Genomic DNA, 13,261 nt, shown 5'->3' on the forward strand with positions numbered 1-13,261 from the left:
TCTTAAGAAAAGATAGGTTAAAAGCTAAGGGTGGTGGCTGTGCCTTTCTTAGGGCCGGTTTTTCAATGTCCAGTTAATCTTTCTGTTAACTATCTGCAAGTTACGTTAATTGCAACTTCGTAACTGAAAGTATGTTTTTCAATTGCATTTTAACTGGTAGTTAGTATACTGGAAGTTTAGTGTGCAAGTTCCACAGTTGGCAATGAATTCGACGATTCTGCCATCTGTGTTCCAATCACGCATGCAAGAAAAAACAAGTGAAGGAACGAAGCGTAATCTATATCAAAGAAGAGAAAGTTTAGACACAAAGGATAGGCGGTGTGAGCCAAGAAACAGCAAGCAATCAAGTTTAGACACACACGTGTTAGTTTGATCTTAGCAGTGAACATGGAAAAGGATAAGCGAAAACGGCATAGCAACTTCTCAGCCTTTGAAACTACTGTCCTGTTGGACAGTGTTGAAAAGTATCAAACTATTGTGTTAAATAAAAGAACTGATGGCGTCACGTGGAAGGAGAAGGAGAAGGCGTGGGAGTGCATAGCGGCAAGTTTCAATAGCCAAACTGGGGGATGTCCCAGGGACGTGAAGTCATTAAAATTAAAGTTCGAAAACTTAAAAAAACAGGTGAGGAAGAATGCTGCCGAAGAACGCCAGGCCTTATTTAAAACTGGAGGAGGCCCTCCATCCAAAGCAAAGAACGTAGAAGAGGAGGAAATAAGGTTGAGGGAAATGATAGGCATAACAGTGAATGGCCTTCCTAGTACATACGACAGTGATACTATCGCACCAGGTATGTTTTACACAAAATATTAAAAAAAGAACATTTAGTAATGTGATGCTGTTTTTTTTAATGTTATTCGTCTTACAAAATAGGGATGTCGCTCGTATTTAACAATTGCTTAGATAACGGTTCAATTGTTTTATGATTTCTCCTAGCACAAATAGTAATTATCTTAGAATTTTGGGAATCCTTGTCACACGAAATTTGAACCTTCCTTAAAGTAATGAGCACTGGTTGGACTCGAAAAATGTTGTTTATGTTGAAAAAAAAACAACTTGAAAATTACATTACGCACTTTTCATGGACAAGATATTCTCCGTCGACAAGCGACAGTAAATATCGTAGAAGCGTGGGAATGAATGTAGAAGTAAATCAGAACCTTAGTATAATGCTTATAAACCTTAGGGACTTTATTTTAATGCTAAGGGAACCTAACCTAACCTGCCTAATGTAACCACAAGAGCATATATTGAACAAAATCTTAAGTAATCGCTAAAATTCCGCAGCATGTGTTAACAGATATACATGGAAATCGAACCATGTAAAAATTGCATTCGTAGCATGATGAAATTGCAATAAAACAAAAGAAACGTAGGTCATTGCTTACATCCTCGTACTGCATAAAAATGTGTTTAATTGACAGATTTGAATGTTTTACGTAATATAGAAGTGGTTCCAGCCATAGGAAAGCACAAATAACAGAAATATTTGACCCATGCCCACCTAAGTTAAAACCTACAATTTTGGAGTCCTCCCCCCATCCTCGAACCATGAATTATTTAAATGTGAAGCTATATAAAAAACTATGGAAAAAATATGTACGATTTTTCAAATTTGTAAATATTTCAATTTTGTTCATGCATAAATGAATGTGTTGTGGAGAGGTGGGCTAACAGAAGTCTGCAATGTGCAATATTGGGTAGTTTTAGGTTTGTAACTATTGATGCAAGGCTACCAGACATCCGATTCACTGATTTAGTGAGAACAGTCAATTATTTTTAATTCCTGTCCCGACTTTCTTCGAACTGCAGTTGTGATGCGAAAATGTCTTTATTAGTTTTTCTTGGAAACTCACATTTAGACATGTTCCTTATTGTAATAATAGTTGTGATTATGTAACATTTAATTATATATATATTATTTTCTAAACATAGAATTATCATGACTTTTCTATGGCATTTGTATAAGAAAATAACAAAATTTGAAAACCTTGTTAATTTGTGGAACACAGAACTTTTCGAACTATTTTGTAATGTGTCTATCTATCTATCTATATATATATATATATATATATATATATATATATACATCCATCCATCCATCCATCCATCCACCCACCCACCCACCCACCCACACACACACACACACACACACACACACACACATATATATACATACATACATACATATACATATATATATTTTTTCGGATGTGGCCCTTCCCTCAAAAAATTCCTGGGTCCGGGCCTGCTACCAGATGTACTTTACTTCACAATAATGCATTTCCGTGAGCAAAAATCAACTGAAAATGTTTATAAACGTCATCATCTTCACTTTCTCCTTTACAGAGGGTCAATGGTACCACTCTTACTACAGGTTGATTATGTCTAGTAAAATGTCATTGTTGTGAACATACATCTGTATGTACATATTTACTCAAGGAAACATTCAAACAAGTCTTCTAAAATAATCGTTAATCATGGCTTGCCTGACCATTTCTCCCCTTTGTTGAGGCAAACCAACACCTTGATTTATGAACCCCAGTTCATAATCAACTCTGGCTGCAACTTCTGGGTCTTCCGGAGGAAGTTCCTCTCCCATTTGCAGTGCAATGTTATGCAATATTGCCACTGCCACTATAATTGGTTGAATATTTTCCAGCTTCACCCGTAGACCAGCAGCTAATACTGGAAACCTTCTTTTCAAGACGCCGTATTGACGCTCTACCACATTTCTCGTCCTTATCAAGGACTCGTTGTAGAGCTCTTGAGCCCTCGTTCTCGTTTGTTGTAAGGGTGTCATCAAATATGAACGTATCCCATAACCACTATCAGCCACAATAATACTATTTCCCATTCCCCCAGCTTCAAATTGACCACACAATGCTGAGTTACCAAATATTGTGGCATCGTGTGTCGACCCTGGCCAACGAGCAACAATATCAAATATCTCCATTCGGGGGCCACTTAAAGTTTGCACATTTAGGGAGAAGTACCCCTTGCGATTTCTAAAATTTTCAGCCTCGCCACCACCTGGAGACTGAATTCGCACATGCGTACAATCAAGTGCCCCGATAACACGTGGGAATCTTGCGATATTATAGAATTTCTGGTATGTCTCTTGCACTTCAACATCAGTCTGGGGAAGTCGGATGTATCTGGGACGCAGCGCAGCAATGGCAGCAGACACTCTATGCACAATTTTGCTTGCGGTAGAATTATGCACTCCACTGAAGTCTCCAACAGTAACAAACATGGAGCCTGTTGCATAAAACCGCAGAGCCAACAACAGCTGGTCCATTGGTAGTACTGCATGATTCCTGCAAAAGAAAATATACGGACTTAGTGCCATAATTCCACTCAAGTTATATTTTAAAGTAGTTCATACAAATATATTGCTGTCTCTAATAATTACATGCAAAAGATGTATTAAAAAATACACTATTGCAGCAGCGTGGCATGCATGTGACCGGTGTTACCGCAGGTAACCGCAAAATGTAAACAATTAAGAAGTTATTTTTCTGTAGTTTACGGTTATTACAAGCATAAGAAAACAGTTTTTTCTTTGTGACGTTTCAGGAGAACACACGCTCCTTTCATCAGACATTTATTTTCATTTTGACAGTTATAACAATGGTTAGTCATTTTTTAAACAAAAAGAATCCGTTGTATAATGGATGTTGTCAATGTTACATTGTTGTAATATAGCAACTTAACAGTGAAAAAAGCAGTCCGTTTTATTTTTGATTGATTGATTGATTGATTTAGTATATTTTACTTCGCGTTTTGTTCCTTTTGGCTAATTTGCGAAGATGGGGATGAGGGATGAAATGATGAAATTGATGAACGGACATTCACAAACAACCAAGCCCGACCGGGATTCGAACCCGGGACCCTTGGCGTCGCAGCGCGATGTGCTAACCACTCGGCCACAGGGTCGGGCCGTTTTATTTTTATTTCAGATTTTTTTTTTTAAAATTATGAATCCCAAATATCATCAGGTAATTCAAATTCATCATTGTTTTCACAAAGTCTCTTGATGTTTACATCTTTAAAATTTAATGTAACAGAAAACATCAAGAGACTTTGTGAAAACAATGATGAATTTGAATTACCTGATGATATCATAATTTTAAAAAAATCTGAAATAAAAATAAAACGGACTGCTTTTTTCACTGTTAAGTTGCTATATTACAACAAGGTAACATTGACAACATCCATTATATAACGGATTCTTTTTGTTTAAAAAATTACTAACCATTGTTATAACTGTATCTTTAGTCAAAATGAAAATAAATGTCTGATGAAAGGAGCGTGTGTTCTCCTGAAACGTCACAAAGAAAAACTGTTTTCTTATGCTTGTAATAACCGTAAACTACAGGAAAATAATTCTATAATGCAAGCAATGTGTACATACAAGAAAAACAATTAAAAAGTTGCTTCAATAAAATGACAATATTGTTAAATACGTTAACCAATAGCGTTGCCGTCGAGTAGATATTACAGAGGACATTTTTTTCTGCAGCCAATAGAAGAGAAGAGCAAGGTCGTACCGCTATCCTCAAGAGGTAACAAGAGGAGAAGACAGGCGCCAATGCAAGGGAATAGCAGGGAAAGACTTTGGGGCAAGTGTGCTGTGGGTTCTGTATATGCCTGTTTAGGGGCCCAGTTACCGGTAAGGCCTGCCGGACACAGGCCAGAGTTGTCAGAGCTAAATCCCACCTAAAATGGGGAAACTATTTCTGTGAAGCAAGTTTGTGAATTGACCACTCAGCATGCAGAGTCCAAGAAAGGAAAGTAATGTTGGAATAGGTACAGGTAAAATAAATAGTCCAGTAATACATGTTTCCAGTGTTTCAAAGTGATCTAGACTGTATATGATTCACTGATTGATGATCAGAAGCAAAGTAAGACTGCACAATTAAAACTAACATTTCCTGTGAATTATTATAAAATATATTACCTTAAACTAGACTGAAACTAAGTAATAATATGTTATTTTTGTCATTTGTTTGCGCGCGCACACACACACTGTATATATTCCGTAGCTAAATTTTGGCTCATTTTAATACTCAAGAAATACATGAATATGCTAAAAGGTAAAAAGAGGTAAAGTGTTCCCCTGTGCTTAGCACCATGCCATGAAGGCGTATAGGGGGTGTGAGGGTAACGCCCCACACTTTCTTGATCCGGTCGTGAGTGGGGGTGATGTGATCAGCACCACGCCCCTGACCGCCTTTACCCCCCAGGGTTTCCCCCGGGTACCCATGTTATTCGATGCTGGGTGGATGCCGGGGCCGTTTCCTGCGGAATTCAATATTTAATAAAAATTGAATGATGGAGATTAAGAAATATGTTTGTTCATTATGTAAACACATATTTCATTCTGTAAATATCACAAAATTCAACTGTAAACCTGTAGTCAAAATGCATCCAGTTATGGCTTCTTCTATACATATTATCACTAATATTTTTGTCATATCATTTTTTCATTAATTGCTTGCCTATTTCATTAAGTATTGCAGAATTCACAAAATATTGTAACACTATAAATCTGTAGTCCTAAAAATGTTCCTAGCTGAAGTCTTATCTATGTTTGTGAATATGTACGTGTAATGGTTAAAAGGTAACATTTTACTAAAAAAATGTAACAATCTCTGTAATTGTCGCTTCCCATGCCCTTTCAACAGGGGTCTACATAATACAGACAAATAAATAAACTAAATAAATGTCTCCTTTTGTCACTTCTATGTGCAATAGTAGTAGTTTTATTTCATGTTTTTTTTATGTAGTATCTTATAATTTTCATGTATAATAATGTACTCTGCAACATCATTCTTTGGCAGGTTATGTGGTAGATCAGCATGTGCTGAATCTTGGGCAAGAATAAAGACTATTGAATTGAATAGCTGTTAGAATAGGAGAATATGCAGTCTTAAAACATTTGGTGGTGCCACCTAATTTATATTGACAGTTTCTTCTTATTATGATCTCATCGTGCTCTCCAATTAACTCGCATTCTTATTCAATAAAAGGATCTAGTGAGGCTAATCACAATTGTGTTAGTGTCTAAAATATGGATTTAACTACAGAAAGTTTTGAGAATTCTTGGAACAGGACAACTGAAAATTCCTCATAACTTAGTGCAAGGACTGTAGCATTTCCAAACAGTCATGGTCTTGGTTTTCTTGAAAAAAAGTATTAACTGTACTATACAACAACATTGTATGAGATATGGATTTTTAATAATAAGCCTCTAGTTATATATATATCTGGAAAAATATTCAGACAAAAGGAAAATAAAATTACAGAGGTCTACCTCTGAAAAATTCGGATGATTTGTTGTGCCATGCATCATCTCACATGACCATGGCTGTTAGGGACTAAAAAAACATAACCCGAGATATTTATCATGAGGGCAGGTTGCATTAATCAAGCTCACTTATTCTCACAATAATTTGAAATTGCACTGTACAGAAAGAATGTGTTCAAGGGGTAATGGTTTCGAATGTTTAAAGCATTTACCTATGGCATTATTTTAATGCTAAGAACCCCAAATTTGACTAATCTAACCCAACAATAAAAGGATTTACAGATATTTTGTTAATTCTAAGGGCCCTAAACCTGACCTGCCTAACCTAACAACGAAAGCATTTACTTATGTCATGTGACATATTAGCAGAACATCTAGCGGTATTTTTACAACTCCGTGCACAACAAAAGTACTAGTCTCCTGCACGGAAATAAATGCACACCGACATAAGCTTCACACACATCAACAACTAAAGAAAACACACATGCATGTTGCAGGAAGGCCAGGTTGTAGATTATGCACATGCACAGTTTATAATCTGGTGATAGTCACTCCGATATGCTCAAGCTTCTTGTTTTCTTGCGATTTCATCATGCAATTTGAACATGGTTCAGTTTCCATTTACTTATGTTAATATATGCTGCGAAGTTTTAGCGATTTCGTAGGTAGGTTAGACAGGACAGTTCGGTCCTCTGAGCATTCAAATAAAGTCGCCTAATGTTTTCTACTAAGGTTCCGATTTACTTTTACATTAATTCCTACTAGTCTACAATACTTACTTACATACTTGTCAATAGAAAATACATTGTCCATGTAAAGCAAGCATGCTTGCAACATAAATAACTTCTTTTTTAGAAATCCAAACAGTGCTCATTACTTTAAGGAAGGTTCAAATTTCATGTTACAATGATTGCCAAAATTCTACGATAACTAGCCTTCCTGCTAGATGAATTTAAAAAAGTATATCATAAAACAATCGGAACCTTATTATCCATAAAATAAAAAAAAAGCTATGTGAGACAGGCCAAGAACTGTCCTGGGGTAATCATTCTGATTGTTTTATGACTTATTTTCTTCTCCTAATAGGAACACTAATTATCGTAGAATTTTGTCACCCGAAATTTGGATCTTCTTTAAAGTAATGAGCACTGTTTGGATATCGAAGAAAGTTGGTAACAGTTTCATACATCGGAGACACATTTCTTCAATTTTACACAAGAAACTACTTACGGAAATGAGTTTCTCCAAGGTTTACAATGTTCGTCGAGGTATTTTCTTTCATCGTGGAATTTATTTGACTGGGAAATTACATATTTTTCAAGAGAAATATCTCACAATTGCCATTGCTTTCATTTGCTTGCCCTATGACAATTGGATGCTGTGTACGTTTGATGACGTAAGCCCCTGTGAGTGTTTCAACCCCCCCTTTTTTTACTATGTTTGCCTAACGTAACCAAACCTAACCTAACCTTATCGGAAATAGTTCGTGGGGCTATCGGTCAGCTACCGTGCATAATGGTTCGTGGGGCTATCCGTCAGCTACCCGGTGCATAATGTATAATTTGCACACGTGACAAACACGATAGTAGGTATTTTTCGGTGAACAAGGTTGAAACCCTGCATAGCCACGTGAGTCAAGATGTGCCAGGCACTCAGAATGTGAAAAATTGAGGTTGTTTTCGTGTAAAAAGCATAATGACAACATGAACTATGTTCCGCAATACAGAATTGGTAAGTACGAACCATGCAAAACACAAAATATTCGATTTTAATGTGTCTCTGGTCTATGAAACTGTTACCAAAAAGTTAGGTAACACTTTACTATACCGGAGACGGATTTCTTTAAATTTACAGGAGAAAGTACTTACGCAAATCATTTTCTGTAGCATTGTTGATGTTCGGGAATGTAGTTTTGATCCATTTTAATGCGAATGCATGTGGTTTTCTACGAAAATCTATTTCCGACGCGCTATTGCTGCTGCTGCCATTTGCTTTCTGTACGTCATCGAGAAAAACCGATGTTGTCCATATATATGCTAAATTGAACAAAAGGAGTGCTAATGGAACCTAACCTAACCTAGTAGGCATACCTCGTCCCCGTGATGGTTCGTGGGGCTATCGTGAATTTTTGGGCTAACGTCAATGGTTTAATAATTACTCTCTATATCAAAAATTCAACTTTTTTTGGTTAAAAAAATTTGTAAAATGTTTTTATTTTTTTTTTTAAATTTAGGTATTTTTCGTTAGAAATTCATTATTTCACCTAAAAAAATGTTCCGCTATGCAAAATAGTACGTTACCAATGTAAAAAATTGCGAAATAAATCATTGATAGGTGTCTCCGGTATAGTAAAATAGTACCAAAAGTTATTTATGTTGGAAAAACTTACGCAACAATGCAGACTTCCCATGGGCACTGTATTTTCCATTGACAAGCGCCTGTAAGTATTGTAGACTAATGTAAATTATTGTAAAAGAATCAGAACCTTAATAGAATGCATTTAGACACTTCGTTTTAATGCTAAGAAAACCAAACTTAGCCAGCCTGACCTAACTACAAAAGCAAATGTTGAACAAAATCTTGAGTAACCACCAAAACTCCTCAGTATGTATTAACAGAAGTAAATCGAAATCGAACCATGTTCAAATATAATTCGCAGCATGATGAAATCGCAATAAACAAAAGGAACTTGGGGCCCTTTCCTGGAAACCGAAAATATGGCCTGCTCTACGAATTTATCATCTCATTATATATTTAGAACTCGGGGGCGGGAAATCACGTTTCCTCACTCAAAAAATCTGAAAACTAATTTTTTCCACCCATTCTTGGAACAGAATTTGAAAAATGTCAAAAAGCATGGGTGCACTTGTGTACATATATATCATTAACCTCGCGGGTTTTTCATTGTATCTATTCTTTCATTTATTATTTAACCTTATCGTCATGATTAACATAAAGGCCTGGAAAATTAATTCTACATGAAATGCCAACACAAGCAAGTACTACACAAAAGTTAGGATCGTTTTCACAGCTTCGCTGCTTACAAAATTGAGCAACTAAAATTATAAACAAAACTGCAATAAGTACACTTTAAAATAAATATAACGCACACAATATAAACAACCACATATAGATATCTCACCTGTTTGTTTGCGTGTCTAGAGACTCTTCTATTTCCAGAAGGAGTGACGACACCGTTGTTTTTGTCAGCCTGAACCTCTTGGAGAAATCGTAGTCATCAAATTCATCCAAGTAATTCGTGCGGTCTATGAATGTTTGTGGTCGTCTCCGATTAGCATATTCCACCATTAGTAAGTCATCCTCGTCTGAAGACGTATCAGAATTCACATATCTCCTCCTCAACATCATTTTATGAGGCAAAGAAATCACTTAACAATACCTGGCGGGAACAGCTGACGCTTTCTCTAAATCGTCATGTTGTCTTGTAACTTCCAGTTACGAGGGTAACTGGCACTCCGAGTAGGGTTTTCCTTAATCCATAATAAACTGTAAGTTACGAGCTAACTGGACATTGAAAAACTCAAAATTTGGCAAACTGTAAATTAAGTCCTAACTGCTACCTTAACTGGACATTGAAAAATCGGCCCTTAATCAGCTCGAATCTTAACTATGAATTAATAGATATTAAATTTGACAATATAGAGTGTTTTTGGATCAGGGTAAGGATAGGTAATGTCATTCCTATAGTCATAGGCCTGCACTATATCCCTCCTGGTTCAGATACGCAAATGTTCAATGACTATTTTGATATTATCATTGAGAAGTTTATGGGTAGTAAAGAAAAGGTAATTATACTTGGTGATTTTAACACTCATATCAACTGGGAGTTTGTTGGAAGGAGTATCCCACAGGTTAAGACATCTTTAAATTATATGAAAATTTTAGAGTTGTGTGACTTTCTTGAATGTAAACAGTACTGTAAGCCTTACAATTCAAAGAATCCATTTTCTACACTGGATCTCTTCATCACTGATATTGTAAATATTGAACTTAATTATTCAATTCCACCTGTTACCAAGATTGATATATATCATCCTCCGTTTTTAGCGAATCTACCTTTTTATGTCCCTCACACAAGTTCTGATAAATCATCAGAATCAGGCCAGTTTTTTAGATATGATTTTAAGCAATGTAATTTTCTTCAACTTTATAAAGATCTTGAAAATAAGGTATCCTCCATAGATACCAGCCTAGATTTAGATTCATTAGTAGAACTTTTACATTTATCTGTTGTGCAGGTCATTAATGATAATGTGCCAACTAGAAAGTCTATCAATCAAAAATTCGCATCCCCTTGGTTCACCACTGAAATTAAAAAATTGCTGAACAAAAAGAAAAAATATTATTATAAATATTTTGTGACAAGAAACATTTCATGTTTTTTGAAATTTGTATCTATTTGGAAAGCAGTAAAGAAGAAGATAAGAAATGCGAAATTTAATTATTACAATGATTTAAATTTTTGTTTTATGCATGACAAAAATTCATTTTGGAAAAAAGTTAAATCTTCAACATCCAGTGATTCTTGTATACATTCTGTGAAATGTTTGAAAAGAATTTTTCTCTTCCTTCAAATGGTAATTTTGCAAATAAAGAGTGGTCTACTATGCCAATATTTCCTCCAGTTATTGATGAAAAGGAAATCTTAGATGCTTTTCGTAAACTTAAACCCAGAAGTGATTCCGGCATTCAATGCATTCCTAATTATATTTTCAAGGGGTGCAGTAATTTACTTGCTCCTGTCTTGTGCATCATCTTCAACAGGTCTCTATCAAGTGGTATATACCCTTAAATGTGGAAAGAAGTAACAATTATTCCGATCCCAAAAGTTAGAGGAAACAGTGAGGTATCTAATTTTAGACCTATTTCAATTATTAATATTTTTAGTAAGTTGTTTGAACAAATTGTTTTCAAATCACTCTATTTTAATTTTAAGAATAAGATTAGTATCAACCAACATGGGTTTATGGCTGGGAGATCAATAAGTACAAATCATTCAGTATTCTTAACTGACATCTCTCAGGCTTTTAGCAATAGACATCAATTAGATGCTATTTACCTAGATCTGTCTAAGGCTTTTGATTCTGTGAACCATTAAGCATTGGTTGCGAAACTTAGCAACTATGGTTGTACACCGATTTATTGTAACTGGTTTAGTAATTATCTTAGGCGCAGATTATTTAAAGTCAGGTTTCAAAATGCTCTTTTGAAACCTGGTTTTATCAACAAAGGTGTACCTCAGGGGTCTCCCCTGGGTTCCCTTTTGTTTGTTTTATTTCTAAATGATATAGAAGATGTTGTAAATTATTCGAAATGTCTTTTTTAGGCTGATGACTTTAAGCTGTATGCAGAGATTAATGATGTAAATGACCATTATAAACTACAAACGGACATTAATGCAATTAAGAAGTGGTTAGATAATAATCAACTCTATCAACTTGTCTAAGTTAGTTGCAATGACCTTCTCACACAAAGACAGCACTTCTGCTACAATTATGACATAGACAATGTGAATCTTAGTCTTGTAGAAGATGTTAAGGATCTGGGAGTTTTTCTTGACAGTGTGAATCTTAGTCATGTAGAAGATGTTAAGGATCTGGGAGTTTTTCTTGACAGGAAACTTAGCTTTAACCCATTAATGCATGGTGTCCGATTAATCGGACGTTGATATATTTGCATTTTCTGTAACACTGTTTCACTTTAATTGGTTATATTTATCAAATCTAGTTCTTTGGTACCTCTGTGATGCATATGTCACCCCACAGGTTTGGCAACATTGTAAATTTCCCGCCAAATTGTAAGGGAGTGAAACATGGAGAGTGAGGTGTACTACGTTTCTGCGTAACAGGAAAGCTAAGTTCAATTCATATGTAGTAGTTGACATTTATCCGAGATGTGTTTTGACAAATATGCGTAAGAGACATTAGTAATCAAACATGTAACACTAATTTGTGCATTAGTTTCATCCCTGAGCTGCTATTGCAAGATAAAATATAGTGTCCGATATATCGGACTCTATGCACATTGAGCACTTTATGCATATTTTCCATTTTCTGTAAAATTTTCGATACCTTTGATGTTTAGACATTGTCAATGTATATAAGTGTATGTATGTGTGTGTGTGTGTTTGTGCATTAGTGTGTGTAAGTGGGCATATATGTGTGTGTATGTTTGTGCATTAGTGTGTGTATGTCTGCATGTGTATGCAAAATGCGTGTATGTGTGCGTGTTTATGCATTAGTGTGAATGTGTGCATGTTTGTGCATTAGTGTGTGTATGTGTGCGTACGTGTGTGTAAGATCAAATTTTGACTACTTTGGAGAATGAAGATGTGGGGAGGAAGAGGAACACCACCAGTTACACCACCAGTGGATGGCAAGGATACAGACGAAGACAGTGATAAATCTGATGATGAGCATGCGGCCAATCTAAACAATGTTTGGCAAAATACACTAATGAGCGTTTGTGGGGTGCAAACTAAGATACGAAGTTGTGTTGATTGTGAAGGTTCATCCAGTAATGTAGCGTCTACATCTACCACTACACATAACACTAGTGCTTCAAAAAAAGAATACGTCTTCAGACTAAATCAAGACCCTTGTGGAAGAAAAGTCTACCTTCATTCTAATTACAAACTGAGTGCTGACCTATTGAACCATCTGAGGAAGCACGAAACTGTGAATCACCATTAGACTTTTATAATTTATTTTTTGATGAGGACATGCTAAATCTTATAACAAATCAATCCAAATTGTATGCTTCACACAAAAATATTGATCTTGATTTGACGAAAGAAGAACTTCTTGTTGTTCTTGGTGGTCTTTTGGTGTTAGGTTATGCAAAATATTCAAACAGACGTATGTTTTGGTCAAAAGAAAAATATACTCCTTCGATACTTTCTGAAAGCATTCGTTGTGGTCGGTTTGA

General features: G+C 35.6%; 1 protein-coding gene across 1 annotated transcript; it reads left to right on the plus strand.

Moving 5' to 3' along the window:
- The first annotated feature begins 387 nt into the window (after window positions 1–387).
- LOC145983627 (myb/SANT-like DNA-binding domain-containing protein 3) lies at window positions 388–2,411 on the plus strand. The gene is made up of 2 exons (XM_083116691.1): window positions 388–790; window positions 2,350–2,411. The coding sequence occupies exons 1-2, from the start codon at window positions 388–390 to the stop codon at window positions 2,409–2,411; spliced, it is 465 nt and encodes a 154-aa protein (XP_082972817.1).
- Window positions 2,412–13,261: the final 10,850 nt, after the last annotated feature.

Source organism: Lepisma saccharinum, chromosome 2, assembly GCF_977018435.1.
Source record: "Lepisma saccharinum chromosome 2, izLepSacc3.1, whole genome shotgun sequence".
Taxonomy (NCBI): Eukaryota; Metazoa; Arthropoda; class Insecta; order Zygentoma; family Lepismatidae; genus Lepisma; species Lepisma saccharinum.

Bases quoted from the DNA above. Each gene is read 5' to 3' on its own strand.
- LOC145983627 (XM_083116691.1), top strand. From the start codon at position 388: ATGGAAAAGGATAAGCGAAAACGGCATAGCAACTTCTCAGCCTTTGAA. The intron at 791-2,349 runs GTATGTTTTACA...TCTCCTTTACAG, and splicing joins CAGTGATACTATCGCACCAG to AGGGTCAATGGTACCACTCT.